Source organism: Onychostoma macrolepis, chromosome 20 (genome assembly GCF_012432095.1).
Source record: "Onychostoma macrolepis isolate SWU-2019 chromosome 20, ASM1243209v1, whole genome shotgun sequence".
Taxonomy (NCBI): domain Eukaryota; kingdom Metazoa; phylum Chordata; class Actinopteri; order Cypriniformes; family Cyprinidae; genus Onychostoma; species Onychostoma macrolepis.
The window spans coordinates 6,081,253-6,102,113 of NC_081174.1; the positions used below are offsets into that span (position 1 = coordinate 6,081,253).

The 20,861-nt window shown below is 36.9% G+C and overlaps 3 protein-coding genes across 5 annotated transcripts; 2 read left to right on the forward strand and 1 right to left on the reverse strand.

Moving 5' to 3' along the window:
- The first annotated feature begins 811 nt into the window (after nt 1-811).
- c20h1orf198 (chromosome 20 C1orf198 homolog) lies at nt 812-5,426 on the forward strand. Its single transcript, XM_058755767.1, is given in 5 exon segments — nt 812-869; nt 872-1,128; nt 2,013-2,063; nt 2,151-2,717; nt 3,970-5,426. Coding segments are annotated over 5 exon segments (975 nt in total). The 5' UTR covers nt 812-826; the 3' UTR covers nt 4,027-5,426.
- Nucleotides 2,618-20,768, reverse strand: selenol (selenoprotein L). 3 transcript variants are annotated; one of them, XM_058755771.1, is made up of 10 exons: nt 20,614-20,768; nt 20,413-20,494; nt 20,257-20,310; nt 19,875-19,920; nt 19,354-19,481; nt 18,552-18,666; nt 18,182-18,304; nt 17,179-17,316; nt 14,643-14,790; nt 2,618-2,734 (listed from the first exon to the last, which is right to left on the reverse strand). In XM_058755771.1, exons 1-9 carry the CDS (start codon nt 20,714-20,716, stop codon nt 14,671-14,673), a joined length of 909 nt encoding a protein of 302 aa, XP_058611754.1. In that variant the 5' UTR covers nt 20,717-20,768; the 3' UTR covers nt 2,618-2,734; nt 14,643-14,670. The 3 variants fall into 3 exon arrangements, with proteins under 3 accessions (XP_058611754.1, XP_058611753.1, XP_058611751.1); XM_058755770.1 differs by lacking the exon at nt 2,618-2,734 and adding an exon at nt 13,891-14,235; XM_058755768.1 differs by lacking the exon at nt 2,618-2,734 and having other exon boundaries at nt 13,891-14,790.
- Nucleotides 5,557-13,781, forward strand: clec11a (C-type lectin domain containing 11A). Its single transcript, XM_058755772.1, has 4 exons — nt 5,557-6,775; nt 8,805-8,916; nt 9,276-9,467; nt 11,755-13,781. The coding sequence occupies exons 1-4, from the start codon at nt 6,665-6,667 to the stop codon at nt 12,150-12,152; spliced, it is 813 nt and encodes a 270-aa protein (XP_058611755.1). The 5' UTR covers nt 5,557-6,664; the 3' UTR covers nt 12,153-13,781.
- Nucleotides 20,769-20,861: the final 93 nt, after the last annotated feature.

Below are 20,861 nucleotides of genomic sequence, written 5' to 3' on the forward strand. Positions count from 1 at the left end.
ATTTGATCAAAAATACAGTAAAAACATATTTTCATATTGTTAAATATTATTACAATTTAATATAACGGGTTTCTATTTTTTTTTATTTAATATTATCAATGTTGAAAAAAAGTGTTTCTTAATATTTTTTGGAACTGTGGTACTTTTTTCAGGCTTCTATATGATGAATAAAAGTAAAAAAAAAACATTCAAAAAAAAAAAAAATATATATATATATATATATATATATATATATATATGTATGTATGTAACAATTAAGTCTAAACAGCAGTTTAACATATCCTTGCTGATTAAAAGTATTTTCTTTCAAAAAATTAAAATAAAATAAAATATTGTGAATGATCATGTGACAATGAAGACTGGAGTAATGGCTGACGGAAATTCAGCTTTGCCATTAGAGGAATTAATTATATTTCAGAGTATATTAAAATAGAAAACCGTTATTTCAAATTGTAATAATATTTATCAGTATTATTGTTTGTAATGTAGTTTTGATCAAATGAATTCAGCCTTAATGAGCATAAGAGACTTTAAAAAAAGTATTATCGTACTACTCACAAACTTTTAAATATGGAAATATAAAGGAATTTTGACTTTAAAAAAAAAAAAAGTCAATTAAATTACCATTATGAAACCATCAACGACTAGACAGCTTGGGAATGGGAAAACTATGGAACCATGGTCCATTTATTTATCTGTTTTTGCTTGTACATGTCAAAAAAAGTTACGTTTAACTTCTACCTAAATGAATCATTTTGAAAATAGAGTGAAAACAGAATAAAAGTCCTGTGTGTGCGTCAGCGCTTGTTGTCCAGCTGTTGAGGAAATGGCGGCCGCGGCGATGGCGGATCATCCGCTCCTCACGGAGGCGAAAAACTGGAATATTTCTCCTCCATCAACTCTATGGCCCGTAAGATTATGGAGGAAAGGGAGAAGATAAAGGAGAGGCACGGTTCGACTTGGGATGAGATGAGTCCCGTCGAACAGGACACGGCGATAGACAACGGGATGATGGATCCGCGGATCCGGGCTCGGTACGCGATGCACCGGGTGGAGCGAGAAGAGCTGGTCTGCTTCCCGAAACTACTCCTCCAGACCGGACAGAAGACCGTACACTTCGGAGACGAGGTGCGAGGTGTTTTAGGTCGTCAGGTGTTAAGTTAGAGCTGTTTCTGTTATTTCAGTGTAGACTTGTATGCCTATTTGTGTATGTGCCAAATATGTAGGTCTAAATAAAAATAAAAAAAGTTATTAAACCAGCTGCTAAAAAAGTGAAATATATATTCATTAAAGTGTTGTCTTCAACAATAGTCCAATTTAAGTTACATTTGTTAAACTTTAAAAGATTAAAAGTTTAATAGGCAAACCTCTCAGTTCTATTTCTTAAACCGTTTACTTAAATCACTATCAACTATTTATAATTTAATACTTAAAATCTCTCACATTTCAGTAAACTGCTATTGTCAGATATTTCAAATATCTGTATGTTAAACTGTTTACTAAACAAATCTGTCAATTATATCTAAAAATGAAACTTTACTAAAATCCTTTTGAATATCTAGTTAAACAGGCTACCAAACCAATGTAAGTGTAAACAAAATAAATGTAAAATTTCTTTAAACTGTTTACTGAACAAATCACTCAAAATTGTATAAACTAATGGCTATAAATTACTACATATTTATAAAGTATTTTAAATAAATCTGTGCCACGTCTATAAATTCTGGTTTAAATTTTGCAATGCAGTTAAACTGGCTTGTAAACTGATGATAAAAGTAAAAACAAACAAATATCAATAAGCGTTTACCAAACAAATGCGTTTATGAAAGATGAATCTATGAACCACTTATTAAACCAATCTGTGCACCGTTTTTAAATTATGTATCATATTTTTTTGAAAGGCTGGCTTACTCCTGTATTTGTTAAATCCCTATTCAGTGCAGAAATAGCAGTTTAAAGGAGTATCGTCACATCTTATGGCATGTTAAGATCTCTGTCTCTTTTGTTTCAAGGACTTAACTTGGCAAGATGAGCACTCAGCTCCCTTCTCTTGGGAGACCAAGGTAAGTGGGCCACTTCTGCTAAAAATACATATTCATTGTGCTAGCAAAGAGCAAACAAATGTGATTCAGCCCGTCTCTTCCCAACAGAGTCAGATGGAATTCAGCATCATCTGCGGCACTCCAGAACCGTTCGTTCCCTCCTCGGTGAACGAATCCAAACCCAAGCCATCTCAGAGTACCAAGCTGCCCAGCACTGACGAGTCGTCCTTCTGGAAGATCAGCGCTGAACGCTCGCGGCTAGAGGGTGAGAAGGCTGAGTTTCAGTCTCTGACGCCCAGCCAGATCAAGTCTCTGGAGAAAGGAGAGAAGCCTTTGCCGTCGTACCTGAGGTCAGAGTCTGGGCCGAGGGAGTCGGAGGACGTGCCTCCCTCACGGCCGGTTCAGCAGAGAATCACCAAACCTCATGCCCCTCCTCCCCCCATTCCCATCAGCGTGACCCCTGTGGCCATCAGTGTGACCCCAACACCTCCTGCTCCTGTGTCCTCCTCAGAGGAAGGGTGGGAGAGGGCCCAGAGCACGCTCCCCTCTGTAAGCACTATGGATGATGTGTTCAGTCCTGGTCTGGTCACCAGGTCTTCCTCTCAGTCCAACAGCACAGTCAAAGATGCCGACAAGGCAGAAAGCTCACCCGCCTCCAGTCCTACCTTCTCACAGGTTAGATGGAATTTCACCTTCATTTCATATAGTTAGATGAAGACAGACAGTTGTGCATGGGTAAATACTTAATTCTTTCTGTTAATTAATGCAATATATTACAACGGAATTCATGAGTACAATGACTTGAATACAACTCTTCTAGAATGAGCTTGTTTTGTGTTTTGGGGGCATAAAGTTCATAATCTTGATACATTTTTAAAAATAAAGGTTCTGGCATCTGTAGTTATATGAAGAACATTTGAATATTCATAGAACATTTCCATTCCACAAAAGGTTCTTTGTACTGGAAAAAGAAATGATTCTTTTGAGAATCATTGTTGACTGAAAGTTTTAAACTTTTAAGAGTTTATCAGAATGAAAAATGAGAAAGCATCAGAAAGTTATTAAAATAATCATGTTCTTTGAAAAGAAAACCAAGTAGTTTGACAGAATCATTTATTATTATTTCTTAGAAAAATGTGAGGTTTTTGGTTTTATATATATATATATATATGAAGAGTTATGCCATCTGAAATTTTCTACTAAAATGAGCATTTTTATCAGGCTCCTATATTTAGGTTCAGTAATTTTACTCTAATGGCAATATATAGGTCCTTTTCTATGCAATTAAAGTGAAATAACAACATAAATATAGGAGCCTGATAAAAATGCTAATTTTAGAAGAAAATTTCAGATGGAATTTAGAGGCTTTTGCATCTGAACTCTTCATATATAGATATAGATATATAGAGATATAGATAGTTGTTAGTTATATCAGTTTAAAAACGTGTCAAGTTTTCAGAACCAAAACCAACATGAATACAAAAAGTATGTTTACACTGTTTACTGTATGTATGTATGTGTATACATACATACTGTACATATACATAAACAAATATATACACATACACATATATACATACATGCATGCATACATACATATATACACATATGCATATATACACAGACACACACACATACATATACGTGTATGTATATATACACGTGTATGTATATATGTGTGTATATATATAAATAATATATTCCAGACAATTATGTTGTTTGGCAATAAATAAATAAAATACATAATCTAAATTATTCATTTTATTTATTTTTTTATTTATTTTAATTTATGCATTTACTCATTTATTTATTTTTACTTGCACTTGTAAGTCATTGACCCACATTTTCTCTTGATTTTTTTTTTTTTTTTTTTTCTACTAACATTTTAACCACTAACAACACAAATTGTTGTATTTCCTTTTTTCAGTTTAACACAAGCAGCAGTATCCTGAAGACTGGATTTGACTTCTTGGACAACTGGTAACGCTTGAATATCCCGAAGAACCCATTCCAGATCACAGGACCTACAAGCACCACAAACCCAACACTACCGAACACTTTCCTTTTAAATCCAAATGCTTCAGTAGTTTCTTTATAGTGCATCAGTATCTCTATGATTGTAGGAAAATCTTCATCTGTCTGACTCCATCTTACTGAATGCATGAGCTATGATACATCAGATAGGATTTTAAACAGAGCAAATGTCAATCTTTGGTTGTTTTCACACTACATACATTTGCTTGATTCAGAACCCATTGTCTCTACTCTCCTGGCCCTGTTGGTCTGCTTTCCCACTGTTATTGTTATTCTAAACTGTGGTATGTTTGCAAAAATTCTTTTACCATCAACAGTAGAACCACCAAGAGCTGTTTATCCTGTGTATCCAGGCAACAAAGTTAAAGTTGCAGAACAATGTTTCAAATTTTAGTTTGGTGTGACTACCAAACTGGCACAATGTAATCAGTACCAGCCCACTTCTGGATTGCATTCACATCAACCACAAACCACACTGTGGTTCACATTAAAACAAACCCCAAACTCCTCTTTCGGACTCAAGTAAAATTCCTTTGTGTGCAGTTACAGAAGTTCGGAAGATGCATTAATCAAACAAGCCAGAACTCAGATCCACACTAAAACCACTAGTGTGAATGCCACATCACCGTCACTGCCATACATTTTTTATCTATATTTATCTAGACCTCAATACTAGTGTTAAGATGCTTCACTGTACAATTATTGATAAGGACATAAATGAGACACCGTAGCGCTAGCATGGTTTTGAGAAGATGACTTGCACCTTTGCTTGTTTTGTAGACTTTTTATATGCGTGCTACTTTCATTGTATGCTTTAAAGTGAATCATTGACTTTTCTCCTGATTCTCCTGAATGCTTCCTTCCTTTGTCTCTTTCCTGTAGCCCAGTACACCAGAGATGACTTAATAACTTAAAGCAATAGTTGAAATTTCCATTCATTGTTAGGCCTGAAACATACTCCACACAAGTACGCCAATGTGGATGCAACATTAAACGGGTGTTATGGCAGTAACAAACTCCAGAACTCAAGTGGGCGATAGAGTTGACTGAAACCGAATGTGCTATTGTTCAGGTAGCTAGCTGTAAACACGTAGATATAACTCGCTCTTCGCTTGCGTTTGATGTTTACAGAATTCTCAATTTTGGACGTGTGAAATCGACGTTTGCATTTACGTGCTCATCTGTCGTATGATTCAGGGCTAAGCTAACTAGGGTTCAAGGGTAGGAATCATTTTTGGAAGCTTTGTTGCGAGATGTTTTTGTTGAATAAGAATGCATGGCCTGGAGCCAGTATTTATGCATTCATATATCTGTAATAGAAGATAAGTACAATAAAAGAAGTACACTAACTCTTGTTGTTTGTCTCATTCTTCTCTTGCTTGGTAGGGGGCAGTGTAGCAATAATTGAAAACAGAAAGATGGAGCTCTACTCATAAATCCTGTGACAGTTTTCTGCATTTGGCCAGTTTACTGCCCGCAGTGTTATTTATTTTAGTTAAATATAACCATTGGATGTGCGTTAATGTAATTGGTCACATATGTGGCATTTTCAAAATGCTCCTAATATGCTTTATTTAAAGTTTATTTCCCCAGGCAATAATTTTTATTTTGGTGGATTGACGTTATTGCACCACATGTTTTGAAAAAGGCCTTGCTAGTTTCTGACTGGAAAATGGCTCTGTAGTTGTCCAAGAGGTCATTCAACACTCAAAGGTTGTTGTTGAGTTCAGTTGATAAGTGGATTAGATCAGTCTAACAACAGTAGATATCCATGGTTTTGGAATTTTCTAATTGTTATTTGTCAAAGGTAGACATCTAAGCTGTTTATCGGTTTCTTGTACCGTATAATGTCTAGACACAGTCATCTGGGAGAGATTTGCTTAGTTAGACTGTGTTATGTAATGAACTGGATTCTTTTGGGCAAAACTCCATTCTTACATCTAACTCCCTTCCAAAGTCTCCTCCAGAGGAAGTGAGCAAGAAAGAGAGAAGTGTCCTGTTTAGAGGACAAGAAGTCCAAATTCCTTCCATGTGTGGAGACGGGACTCAGCTGGTAATGAGACATCATCATTTTCCTGTCATTCAGCCATTATTGACTTCTACAGAACAGCATGTTCCCAGGGGACAAAAGCATAAATACTTCACAGAAGGCTGAGTCTTGGACAAGAAAATGAAGATCTATTTAAATGTTTATGGAAGAGCTGTGTCAGTAAAACTGCCATGTTAGCACAAAGAATAGAAGTGGGAGGAATGAAAGAAAAAAAAAATCCTGTGTTAGGGTATAAAACTCTCAGGAACAAGCAGCTGAAAGAAAGAAAACAGAAAAAGAGAGAGAAAGAAAAAAGGAATCTTTCAGACAAGGTGAAAGGAGGAGGAAAAGTGTCCGACAGCTGCAGAGAGGGAGGAGGCTAAAACAAAACAGAGCTGTATAGAGGTGAACGATAGAGCGACAGGGTTGAAAGCGATGTGAAAGGAGGAGAGAAGGTTGCTGTTGAGTGAACATCAGGAGTTGTGTATATATGCAGTAAAACAGAGAGCTGACTGAACAGAAGAAAGGGATTTATGAAGTGAAGTGATTTGAAGTGGAGATGAGTCTAACAGTGATTCTGGCGGCTGTAGTGGGCTTCAGCGCTCTGTCTTCCTGTTACTCTGGCGAGAACACCACGAGACCGGCCATCACAACAGCTCATCTGTCTCAGGTTAAGATTTTAGATTTACTTTGTGGGAAATGATCCATTTACTGTTTAACGGTGACATTTTCTTTAAATATAACTTCATATATAAATGATTTCCATTGAAACAACTGTGAATTGTTTCACTTACCAAATGTGTCTTTGAAAACCTACAGTGATGCTAACAGAATGGTATTCATTGAAGTGCCTTGGAGTATTATGTAAACACCTTGGCATACATCAAAATACCAGGGTATTACCATATGATGCAATCACTGTACCATGATGCTGCATCACTATGGTTTTTGAGGTTACTGTACCGCTTTGGAATGATGAAGCTAGTTCAAAATGTATCTGCATTTACACTCTTAAAAATAAAGGTGCTTCACGATGCCATAGAAGAACTTTTTTGTCTGAATGGTTCCATAAAGAACATTTAATATCTGAAGAACCTTTCTGTTTCACAAAAGGTTCTTTGTGGCGAAAGAAGGTTCTTCCGATTATAAAAAGGTAAGAAAGAGATGGTTCTTTAAAGAACCTTTGACCTAATGGTTCTTTGTGGAACCAAAAATGGTTCTTCTATAATCTATAGGTTCTTTTGCACCGCATAGTTCTAGGAACTAGCCAGCAGGGTAGTTCCTAGAGAACCAATTTCTCCCTCTGGCCATTTTCCTGGTTGCGTTTGCCGCAGCGACAGCGATCTTTTTGCGTGGCATTAACAAGCGTCAAAAACCAGTGAGTGGGACGCTGTGATCAGAGCTGTTTTTGTTGTGTGTCGTGGATTTCGTAATAACGGAGATGGAATGTCAACGCACAATTTACGCGATTGCAAGATCAAAAAGTTGGGCTAAGAGACTAAATTCTTTATGACAACTTGCAGTGTTACATATCATCGAAGCTGAGAAAAGAACACAACACTGCAGACAACAGGCAATGCCGTTATCACTGTTTTCCATGTTCGTGGAGTAAATATGTTTACATGACTTTTTAAAAATCCCGGGTAGCCGGTGTTTCGCGTGCGTTTGGCCAATCAGCGTACACTTACGTCACTGATAGCTCCTATAGAACTGTTTTAGACCCTGCTCTGAAGTAGGAACTAATTTAGTTCCTCCAAACGGAGTTCCTGGAACTAAAACCGTTCCTAGTTCCTGCGGTGCGAACACGCCAAAAAGTGGGTAGTTCCACAATTAGTTAAAGTACTATGAAAATGATCCTGCGGTGCGAAAGGCCCTAATGGCATCGCTGTGAAGAACCTTTTAAGCACCTTTATTTTAAGAGTGTATAAAGTGGGAGCAAATGTCAAGGGTATGCACTTCTGGTCCTCGATTAGCAATCACAGTACTTGAAGTGCCTGGCCATGACCTCCAGTGTGATTGTGCATGTGTATTCTGTATCAGGCAAAGGCTGGAATAAACTATGCGACTTTTAAAATCTGAACAGATTTCAAACCACACTGTAAAAAAAAAAAAAAAAAAAGTTGAGCGAACTTAAAACAATTTTGTTTTACCAGCTTCAGCAGATTTTTGAGTTTGCTCAACTTATTTTTGTGGGAGATTCCCAATTTTTTGTTGTATAAACTTAAAACGACAAGTTGAGAACTTTTAAGAAAATTTTAAAATTTTAAGTTGGCTCAACTTTTTTTTTTGTACAGTGCACTAGGCATCACATATTTGAAAAAACTGGGCATCATACACTTTATGACTAAGGGTCACACACTGCTCCGAACACAACAAACCCACACAGAAACATTGCTAGGAAATCGAATTAAAATGAAAACATTATTTGTTCAACAATTGGCTCAAAGAATTAAATTTGTTTGATATCCTGCCACTGAATGGACTCATAGTCTGAGCTAAAAAAAAAAAAATCAAAGTGTGCGGTCATCATACACTATGCAATTTTCTGCAAAATCTGTGACTGCCCAAAATTGCAGACTGCCTCTGAATTTTGGCAACTACTGTTGACTCTTTCAGTGTAAATTGGGCAGAAGTCATGTTGTGTATTCCAGCCTTAAGTCTGGTTTTGATGGAGGTTTTGCTGTCGTTTAATCCTACAGGTGAGAGTGTTCAATGAGGAGATGGTTATAGGGCGAGGGGACACTCCTGACATCATAGAACCTGAACCCACCACTGCAGTCTCTGAAATGGAGAGCACTTACAACTACATCCGTGCGTTAACCAAACATTCACTTCACTTACATCTGAAGAGCCAGAAAAACAAGCCAAAACCAATCCAACGGAATGTATATTTGCATATATTCTACTTGCAATAACAGCTTGCACAAATGCAGGTGTTGTTTGTATGGTAATATTTAATAGTCTTGGTATGTGAATTACATAATGCAACTTCAATAAGATTCCATCAAAAAAAAAAACGCTATTCAAGAATCCAGACACTATATCATTAGCTACCTTGTCAACCCCTTCCCCCTCCACAACACAGTTTCTTAATATTCTATTCATTCACTGCTACGCAGCTGACTAATGAAAGACTTGATTCACATTTGTCTATTTATACATTTTTGCAGTGTCTAGACTGGCAGCGATGGATCAAGCTATCCACAGGCTTAATGTGGGACATTACACATTGGACATTAAAGTTACACAACTGTTGGAAAGAATGTCACGACTTGAGAATAGATTAGGCGACACTGAGGATGCCATTCAACAAGTCTCGTCCTACTGCAAGGACAACCGCAAAGAGATTGGACGACTAGAGGGTTAGTGGCTTTTCCTTTGGGCTCATAGTTGTGGGCTATAAAGGGCATTGTAGTCAATAGTGGAAATCTAGCTGTGCTTAAAGAATCCATATTTTTATTACTGAGGATCTTACCAAATATAAAGTAAGGTGATGACAGTTTATTTCAAGGGCAGTATCTCAAGTTAAACCTTTTGTTCACGATGACCCAATACATTAGGTTATTTGGGCAGCAAATAATTAGGCAGAACAAGTGGGATCAACACCCTTTGTTGGACCTGGAACAATGTCAAGTGTAGTCAAGTTATAGTTATAAATCCATTCCAACCCTAATCACATAGCCAGACCATTGTCTAACGACATAAGGTTTGGGCTCTGTAGCCACTGAAATTGCCCAACGACTGCTCACTTAGTCAGGAAGAGGTCACCTGAAAAGTGACCAATCGCAGTTTTGTTCAACATCATGTTTAGGGGCATGTTAAATGTCACATATTTAACTGAAGCTGCAGTCTTTAGCGTCCTTGTTGGAAACGCCGTCCAAATCCTGCTCGGAGAAGGTCGGGGGAGTAAAACCGGGGGAGTAGAACCAGAGAGGTTACATTCGGAACTTGTTAACAAAGCTTTTGTTTCCTGGTGAACTGTTAAAGCTTGCGGAAACCTAGTCTCTTAGAAAACCTGTAGAAATGAGCCAGATTTCGTTTTGGACTTTTCAGATTAGACTTTCGCTTCACAAAAGTGTTTCCAGTTTAGTGTGCCATATATATATCAGACATTCAACAAACGGGTGTGGGTGGTCCATGAGAGTGACGTATGAGGGTATGACCATCCAAACCAATCTCTAACCTACCCTAAATTCACAGCAAAATCGTTGGTAAATGAGAAGCTCAACCCCTTAAAACCAGCTCTAATCTTAACCTTTGCTAAGTTCCTAGTCCTAAACTTCACCAGCAACTTTCAAATCTAAATTCTGGCCTCCGTCCCTTCATGTTACACAAGTCCGACTCTTTCAACCCCTTTCAATCTTAAATCTGACTTTCTATTTCACACCATAACCCTGCCTGAACTCTAACAAACAAAATGATGCCAAAACAAATTTTGTCTGTTGTTCATTTCAGGTGTTCGAAATGGCTTGACAAAGCAAACTCTCAGGAAAAGTTTGCTCTGGCTGATAAACACCTTAGAATAACCATTGGTCCGAATACATAATAGGAAGGTGTGCTTTGGGCTCCACTTTTTGACGTGGAAATCTTCTCTGATTTATTTCTTTTGTTCAGTCAGTCCAAGTCAGGCTCAAGTAAAAACAGGGACACACTGGAGAGCTTGTGCAAATATATCCACATCGTTATGATTAGATTATTTATTAATGGCTGTTTTCGCACTGCTGTCATTTTCATTTTGTTTATTTTGGTATTGAGAGGAAAGTCTGCAGAACATATTTACATATTAACCTGAATACCAGTCCCAGGAGTGTAGGCAGTTTCAAGATGTTAACAATATACTGCTGCTAAGGTATTGGAAACTTCTTTTTAAACTTAAGCAAAGAACAGCAAATAACTTTGCTGTGAGTATACTGGGGCCTTACCCCTGCCATTGATCCCTGGGAACAAGGGGTCCAATCCTGCTCCTGCAGGGACACTTTCCTGCAGAGTTTTGTTCAAGCACGCTTGCCTGGATGCTCCTATTGATCCTGAAGACCTTGGCTGGCTGGTGCAGGTGTGTTTAGTAAGGGCTAGAGCTAAAGTCTGCTGGAAGGTGGCTCGCCAGGAACAGGACTGGGCACCCCTGACCTAACCCTGCAGTGTTACCTCTGATCCCTCTAGTCCTGAAATTCCAGACTTACAATACTAACTCCAACCTCTAGTTCAAAGTTTGACCCTTAATCTTCATTTGTAATTTCCCAACACCCTCTAACCTTCAGACCTAACTCCAATTTCCTACCCTAAACATTATTTCCAAAGCTACACCTTGTTTTCAAATTTGACAGTTACCTAAACTTTAGTAATGTTTTCCTAGACAAAACTCCTAATGCCAATCCCTAATTGAGATCTGAATGTTATATAGGAAAATCACACATGCTGTGTGTGCTGGTTCTGATCTTTTGATTAAGGACCTAATGCCTAAAGAAGCTTAACACTAAAATTGGACAGTTTAATAGTAACGTTCTAGGACCAGAAAGGTTTTTGGTCCAGGAATATGTACTACTTGGGCAAATCTTTTTAAGATGACAGAAACATACTCTACTTGATACTCATGAACTTTTGTGTTCTGTATTTTATTAAAATATGATGAAAATGATTTTGTGGTTCCAGGCTGCCAGAAAGGCCGTAAAATGGGTTACAAATGCTTCCTGACATACCGCGTGTATGAGACCTACGCTGATGCATCCAAGAAGTGTCAGGAGCGGGGAGGACGCATGGCTATGCCACGAGATCGCAAAGAGCAGGAAGCTTTGGCTGAATATGTGAAATCAGTATTCCACGGAAACTGGCCTGTGTGGCTTGGGATCAATGACGAGCGCTCTGAAGGCCTCTACCTATTTGAGGACACAACTCGTGTCACTTACTTCCAGTGGAGGAAGCACTTCCTGTCAAGCCAGCCAGATGGTGGGAAACGAGAGAACTGTGTAGCCATGTCTTCAGATGACGGAGACTGGTGGGACACCTACTGTGAAAGACGCATGTATTATCTGTGCGAGTTTGATGTTTGACCTTGATACTTTCCAAAATGGCTTCTAATTCTAATGGCTTCATTTTTTTTTTTTTTTTAAATATCAAGAGCAGCTATTAACTGTTTTAAAAACAGTTGTTGCACAGGTAAAATTAGGGCCAGTGAATTGAATGATCCCATGGAATGGTTTGATAAATGCTATTTTCTTTCCTGTTAACATTTTTCCTATTGAAACAGGAAGTTGGAGCAGGACTCTATAAAGTATTAGTTCACTTCCAGAATATAAATTTCCTGATAATTTACTCACCCCCATGTCATCCAAGTTGTTCATGTCTTTCTTTCTTCAGTTGAAAAGAAATGTAGGTTTTTGAGGAAAACATTCCAGGATTTTCCTCCATATAGTGGACTTTAACGGGGACCAATGGGCTGAAGGTCCCAATTGCAGTTTTAATGCTGGGTTTTAAGATCCCATAAGAGTCTTATCTAGCGAAACAAACAAACAATAAAAAAAATAAAAAAGTATATACTTTTTAACCACAAATGCTCATCTTGCATTAGCTCTGCAATGTGCGTCCATAAAGAATTACGTCGTTTCGTTGAAATGTTTACGTGTGACGTAGGCAGAAGTAGTACCGAACTCCATCTAAATTTTCTCCTTCAACTCCGAAATCGACAAACATCATTGTTTTACCTTTTTTTTTGTAAAGGGCGTTTGATTTAGTTTTTGCGAGTTCACTTTATAAACACTGAATCGGTACTTCCGCCTGCTTCAAAGCGTGACCTTTCCAACGTGACTACGTAATACGTGAAGTTGACCTGAACATCTTGTATGACATGGGGGTGAGTAAATTAGCAGGAAATTTTTATTCTGGAAGTGAACTAATCCTTTAACTTCCTGTCCCCCTTAAATCCCAAAGCAATTCCATTTTATATGCGCATTATTATATGCCCTATAAATAATTTTATACTGCATTCATGAAAATGTTAACGCCTTTTGAATTACATATTACATACATGTATCATGTTATATTACTGAAGCTGAAAAGCTAAAAAATGGTCAAATTAAAAATTTCTCTTTCTTAGTATTTTCAGTTAGCAAGCAAATTAGTTAGCCTACTAGCTCAAGATCACACATTTGAACAGGCTTTGAGGAAGGGGGATAGGATTCTCCTCTGGATCGTATATTGTAGGGCGTAGAGAACAGAAATACTGTATATTTTATATATCTGCTAAAAGTTAACAAACTTTACAAAAATACAACATCTTATACTGTAGATGGCTTTAAAGATAATAAATGCCACAAAACTCCAATATTCATGGGATCTAAAAACAAAGCGCTGGAAATATTTGTAATAACAAAGGTTTGAAGATCATGGACAAATGAAAACACAGAAATACAATAAATTATTTCATCTTTCTGATGTTTAATGTTTGTATTATTCCAAGGGTGGTCTGCATTTGCCCTGGTTCTGACATTACATTAGTGCTGTTTTAGACGTGTGTTCAAAAACCGTAACAGAAATTTGTTTTCTTTTTGTTCTTTGTTGTTCTAAAATTCTTTAGAATGATGGCTTGTTGTTTCAACCCTGTATTTGTTTTCAAAGTTGTATTTGCTTGACTTGGCAACTACTGAAGCAGGTTTAAAGTGAAATAAAACTCTTGAGCTATTCTGAATGGTGTTTAAAAGCCCAGTCTCATTCTGGCTGACATCCAGCTCTTTATTCAATGTTGATTTCAATAATCAAAGAAATTCAAACCTATATATATATATATATATATATATATATATATATTAAATCAGTTATATATTTTATTTCATTTATTTGTAAACATTTACCATTCACAGTAAATAGTAGTTAAACAGCTTAATAAGATTATTTCATTTCATATGTCTTGAATGATTGTAAAATGTGTGTAAAAAAAAAAAAAAATTACGTTAATAATCTCATTTCATTGAATCAAGTCAGACAGGTTTGTGCTACAGTAACTCAACAGATGAGAAGCTGTGATGACCAGAGGGTGTAAATGCCCATCAGAAATGACTCTTCATAAGTGTATGAGTTTGAGTCAGATCTTCATCCATACAACCTCTGGGGCAGCTGTCTATCTGTGGAGCCAAATTACTGCAACACATTAAAGGCCTAAAGTCAGTGACAGTGTACACATACTGTTTACTATAGAATAATGGAGTTAATGTCCTAAATATTTATATTTGTTTTCGTGTTACCTTTAGTACGAGTCTCATAGCAATACAGTAGCTCCCATTTTTATATTTTACAGATGAGTAAAATCACCCATTGAGGCCAAAATTTGCGTTGGAAAAGAACAGACCTCCTCCATGCCAAATTGAGGGCCTGGAACGGCTAATTTTACAAACTTTATTTTGACCATCGTTCTAAATGGAAGAATAAATTCTAAGTCTGGCAAGAACACGAACAAGTATAAGTTTTCAGGAACTGAACTTCTTATCAGGATGGCAAGGAAGCAAGTCAAGCAGTTTAACATATTAGAAAGACAAAACATAAAAGACCTTTTTCTCCAGGACTTCTCCAGGAATGCTAAGAATGAGCAGAGACGGCAGCCAGAATCTGTGTAACTGATGGTCTGTCCACAGGGCTTCTACACCGGTAGGAATATATCACTTTACCACCCTGGTCCAGCACAAAATCACCACCCATCTGAGAGAGACAGAGGGAGACGGCTTTTAATCCATTTTCAAGAGTCCTAGACTACAGGGAGACAAATGTTTATTCTATCATTGGGTATTATGCAATGTTTGGAGTTTGTTTTTATGGATTTGGCACATTCCACAAATGGCATGAATCTCTTAAAACCATTTTCCTTCTCATTCAACAAACCGTCATTCAGAAAATCCTGATGGTTTACCTCAGGATGTCAAAAGAAATACTATATCAGCTGGGTTTTTTTTCTATCGATTTTACATAAGGTTTATAATTTCTGCAACCTTTGAGAGTAAATGCATTATTTAAATGCAACTTAGATGATCTAAATGCAGTTTAAGCCTTGATTTGTGTGAATGCATTTTCCGGCAATAAATGTTAAAGGGGTCATATGACGTTGATAAAAATAACATTATTTGGTGCATTTGATGTAATGCAATGTGTTTATGTGGTTTAAGGTTCAAAAAACACATTATTTTCCACATACTGTACATTATTGTTGCTTCTATTTGCTCCGCCTTTCTGAAACGCACCGATTTTTACAAAGCTCATCGTTCTGAGAAGCAAGGCGTGCTCTGATTGGCCAGCTATCCAGTGCGTTGTGATTGGCTGAATACTTCAAGCGTGAGACGGAAATGTTATGCCCCTTACCGTATTGTGATGACGTGTCCTGGGACGACGACACAAAAACAATAAAACCCATTATAAATGAGGCATTTGTTGCATCCAGTGGGGACATAATTACTGATTATAATGGCTAGCTGTGCATTAAACTATTTGAATGCACGACGTGGAGGCGAAGAACTGGAGGGCAACCGCAAAGTGCATTCAAATAGTTTAATGCACAGCTAGCCGTTGATTATCCCGTTTATGCCATGGCCATTTCCCAGCATTCACATATTAAAGATGTTAACAATATTTGTGCTGCAATATTTGACCGGAAAGATAAAAATGACGGTTATTTTCGTCTGTATTACTATTCAACTGTAACTGTATGTTACTATGGTTACCCAATGTTTATAGGAAGCGCATTAATATAGAATGTGATTAAACTGACCTGGAACTACCTGTGCAGTTCAACGAATTTAATCAACACCTGCCAGCCAATCAGAATCGAGTATTCAGACAGACCATGGCATAAACTGACTTATACCATGTTTGCATTTGTGATCGGAGAAACTATAAACAACAAGCACTACTCTACACAGCTCAAAACTCGCGTTTGAATAATCAGTGGCAAATTCTTTAAATAAGAAAACGTACTTACAGGCTGTGAGTCAGAAGTGCCAGACTGTCCTTGCAAAGATGGAATTGCCCCACTTTATAGAAACATGTTTTGAGCAGCTGGCAGGCTACTCCCAGGCTCAGGAAATAGTCCTCCGTAAAATGCGCTGCACACACTCTAATATTTGGGTTGTACTGTTCTGGAACAGTGTTGTAAATACAACTTAACCACTGATTTCTAGTTGTGTCCTCTTTTGGAAGCCCAACAACGAAGTCCTTTCACAACGAAACACAGCGTCTCCAGGACATGGCGCCGGCTGCAGCAACAATACTACAGCGAGAATAAAAGTCCCGCCCTCTTTCTTAGCATATACATTTGGGTGGTGTTTTGCAAATCTCCCCACATCGTGACGTAGACATGTGGGGGCGTGTTTGAATGAGCCGTTTTAGGGGGGCGTGGTCGAGTCTTCACTTTTATAAAGAATATCTCTTTGGTTTTGAGACTTTAGTCTTTACAACTTCAGGGATCTTATCTATGCATGAACAGCTTGTTCACTCCAAAGAGAAAGGAAAACTTGAAATCGCATCACATGACCCCTTTAAATAGACAAAATGTAAAGAAACTATATCTGAATTATTTATCTAACTACTTGTCTTGGCCATGCTGTAGAAAGGGTTCAAATGATGTTATTTCTCGGTGTCACAATTTTAAGGAATGTAATATTTTTTAACAAGGTAAAATCATACAGTAACAGGCTGTAGGACACACTTATGTTTTTGTTAGTTAAGATTTAATCATTAAAAACAGCTTTTTACAACAATGAATTGAATATTTATTTGACACCTTTGGGCCAAAATCGGACAGTAAAGTATATCCTATTTGTGGAAAGATACATTAATATGGCTCAATTCTACTGCATAACTAGACCAGCCTGCAAAACACAGTTTTGTTGTGTGATTTGAGCTGAAGAAGTGAAATTTATGATACTATCATTGTGTAACTGGCCCTATATGCAGTGTGACATTCTTCTTTTTACTGCCCTTAAGCCATAAAATCTGGGTAATAACAAACTCATGGTAAGAAATGCAACTCATTTCCCAAGTCAGAGATTTATTCTTTTGTTCTGTGTGTGATATTTTGAATAAATGTTTGCATGTCACCTGAAAGAGATCATCGATGAACTGAGGTGGCACATCGGGTAACTGTCGGTTCATCACCAGAATTTCAGAGTAGTGGAGCATTAACTTAAACTTCATCACCTTGCTGATAGATGAACCCAGACCGAACGCTTGATACACCTGTGGCCCGTCATAAACAGACCAATCAGCACATATCCACGCGTATGATCAGTATTAAACTACTGTCAAGGTCAAGTATATGGAGTCTTATTAATTTGACTTATTAATTTGTTTCCTCATTTTAATTATTTGTGAAAAAATTATAAATTGTGGTTATTAATAATTTTGATTGATTGATTGATTGATTGATTGCATGTCATGTGCGGGGCTCAATTGCAACATTAAAAAAAAAAAAACACCCAGCAAGACAATTACATTTATATTTTACACTGAGGAAAAATGTCTTAAAGGCTTTTTTTAAGCCATTAGCACTGATGACCTTATATGGAAGCCCATTTGTGCCACAATGAATTAAAAAATAAACAAATAAAATAAAAAGTTATTGCGACTTTTTATTTCACAATTTTGACTTTTTTCTCAGAATTGTGTGATATAAACTCGCAATTGCGAGAAAGAAAGTCAGAATTGCCATTTAAACTCTTTTTAAACTTTTTTCTCGCAATTCTGACATTTTTTCGCAATTTGAAAATTTTGCGAGTCCAATTCTGAGGAGAAAAAGACTGTCTATTTTCTTAAAATTGTAAGTTTATATCTCTGAATTCTGACTTTATAACTTGCAATTGCATGTGAAAAAGTTAGAATTGCGAGATATAAACTCTCAGTTTTGAGAAAAAAACATGCAATTACAAGTATATCATGCAATTCTAAAAGAAAAAGTCGGAATTGTGAGATGTAATCTCACAATTGCGAGAAAAAAGTCGCAATTACTTTTTACATTTTTTTATTCAGTAGCTGAAACAAGCTTCCATAACCTTAGGATTAAGCAAAGGGCTAATTATGTTTTTGCACAGTCGGTAGTCCTCACCGCTCTCTCTGCATCCAACAGCATGTCAAATTCATAGCCTGTGTGATCAAGCCAGAATGTGGCCCCTTCAAGAGAACCGTACGAGACCACCAGCACCCGCAATGACTGAGCTTCCAGAAGCTTCTGTGTGAGAAAGAGAAAGAAACAGAAATAGTGTTGATGATTCAAAGAACACAGCGAAGCTGACTCTGGAACATTTGCTACAAAAAAGCAGCACAACATTTTGCCTTGCCAAGTCCACAGCTGGGTCAACAAACTTTCGAAAGATATTTTTCCAAGCAACTGTCCATAATCAGAAATGGCTGAGGTCTGCTCTGACTTTACTTGCAGCTGTGCAGTTTTCAGCTCCTTTAATGACAGGTTGTCTTACCTTGCTGTTCTTCAGCTCAGTCAGGTGGTCTCGTCATGGCTGTCATCCAAAATGCCGGAGCAACACAAGGAGGAGATTATTTCCCTTCCCCAAGTACTGACCCAGAGACACATTCCTACAGGAGTACAGGACAACCATAATTTAGCTGAAATTTGAAGTGAAATAGCCACAATCCACAGCATGTTAAATTGAATTGACAAGAATGGGAATTTACTGCAATTCAAAGAAATTCAATATACAGTCGTCATATGAGCAATTTATTGACAAATTCATTAATTCTGCATATTTAGCCCCTGATATACAATATATTTTTTCTCAACTGATTAGAAATATTATTCTAAAGTAAATACTGACATTAACATCTGGGATAAATGATAGCATTTAGGAAGTTCTAAATTCACTTTAAATTCCAGTTAATAAATTTACTAAAATGCTCCATATTTTACATGTTTCCATATACAGCTGTTTAAAAGTTTGGGATCAGTTAGATTTACTTTCAGAAGAAATAAATACTTTTATTCAGCAAGGATGCACTGAATTGAGTATTACTGTTTTTACTAGCTGTGCTTCATACATCCCTACACTATTTTTTTCCCATTAAATTTTAGCTACATTTTTTGTATGTGACAGCACCTTAACAGACAGCAAGTGAGACACTGATGTAATCACAGTCATAATGTAGAGTGATAAACTGTTGCGACTGCAGGCCTTCATTTTGTTTCAACAGACGTACTCTGTCAGCAGTTCTGGATTGTGGCTTGCACTGAATATGGATAGAAATGATATTATGTGTTTATCTCACTCTTTAGTCTGGATGTGTATAAACTGTGTATCTGAGCTGAGCGTCTGGGCTGCAGGACACTGGGAAAGAACTGTGTCGCTCATTTGCATCTGAACATCCAGACGTTTCAAAAAACAATCCCACTCCACCTGTCAATCAAACAAACATCCATTCAGCACACTAAACTACTCAAACACGCTTCATATATTACCTGCTAACATAAAAATATTCAAACAATTTATCATTTGAAAACAAGCACTCACTCTGTGGACCACGATTGAAAAAAATATATATTTTCATTGTTTTGTGTTCCTCCCAAGAAACTTTCCCTTCTCTCTCAAAAGCACTGAAATACAGTTTTTCTTTCCAATTAATATTATTTCCATTAAAAAAAAAAAAAAAAGTTTCTTGTGGGAATGTAAAAGAATTATAATATAATTTCCCTCTCATTTTATTTATTTATTTATTTTTAATATCATGCTCATGTCCTGTTAGGGGCTTCATAGCAGTCACATGAAAAATGTAAAAATGATATTGCTTACTTCCAGTTGTAGTAAGCCTTCAACATTATCTCGAACATCAGTGTTTCTGTTAAATTGGGAATCAAATAGCAGTATTATCACCAGTATACTAATATAGCATTGGTATTCAGTATGTTATGGATAAAGTACGGGCAAAAATGTGGATTTTCATTTATTTATTCATTCATTTTTTTTAATAATTACCAACTGACTATACATTATTTACATATGCGACTGTTTATTACATTGCTACTTACCAAATACATTAATTTTAGTGATTAAAAATTCTTAAAACATGAGGATTGCCTGGTAAGCCATCATTCAAACAGTTATTATTATTATGCAAAATATTTTACTATTGAATGTCACAATCAACTCTTCCAAGGAATATTTCCATACTCACTGAAAAAACTGTTCCCATAAATGTTCTGCTTCCTTTTGGTTTTTCACACCCAGACTGAAAGAAAACAATCATATCATGGAATGTTTATCATTTTGCAGCACAACAAAATTCCTCAAAAAATGCACCATTGCAATGTTTAAAGATAAATATACACACCTGTTAAAGAACTTGGCACCTGCTGACATCAGACCAAATAAAGGACGAATTTTCTTATCGACAATTTCTTGCAAAGAACCACCTAAACAAAAGTAGCAAATGCAAAACAGATGCATTTTTCATACATTCGGATTTTGAACCCTACATTATACATACATTTGCGCACCAATAAGAGGTAAAATCTCAGACTGTTTAGGATACCTTTGGCGACGTCCTTTTCTACATTTTCCAAAGATGTTCTACCAAAGCCGATCAGTTCTTTCAGAGCCGCTAAGAGTGTGTTTTGGCCCACTTCAGTAGCCATGCTGAGTCTCCAGTGAGTTACCTGTTATCCAGCAGATCAGATTATCTGGTGATTACGGAAGCTAAACGGTGATTGGTTAAAGCTCAAATGCGCTGAGAAAAGTAACAGGAACCACGTGTCACCATAGCATTTTCAGCAGCAGCAT

What these genes read in the sequence shown, in the direction of transcription:
- clec11a (XM_058755772.1), top strand. Translation starts at nt 6,665, where the DNA reads ATGAGTCTAACAGTGATTCTGGCGGCTGTAGTGGGCTTCAGCGCTCTG. An exon ending in CAACAGCTCATCTGTCTCAG is followed by an intron (nt 6,776 to 8,804) that starts GTTAAGATTTTA and finishes TTAATCCTACAG; the next exon opens with GTGAGAGTGTTCAATGAGGA. An exon ending in GAGCACTTACAACTACATCC is followed by an intron (nt 8,917 to 9,275) that starts GTGCGTTAACCA and finishes ACATTTTTGCAG; the next exon opens with TGTCTAGACTGGCAGCGATG.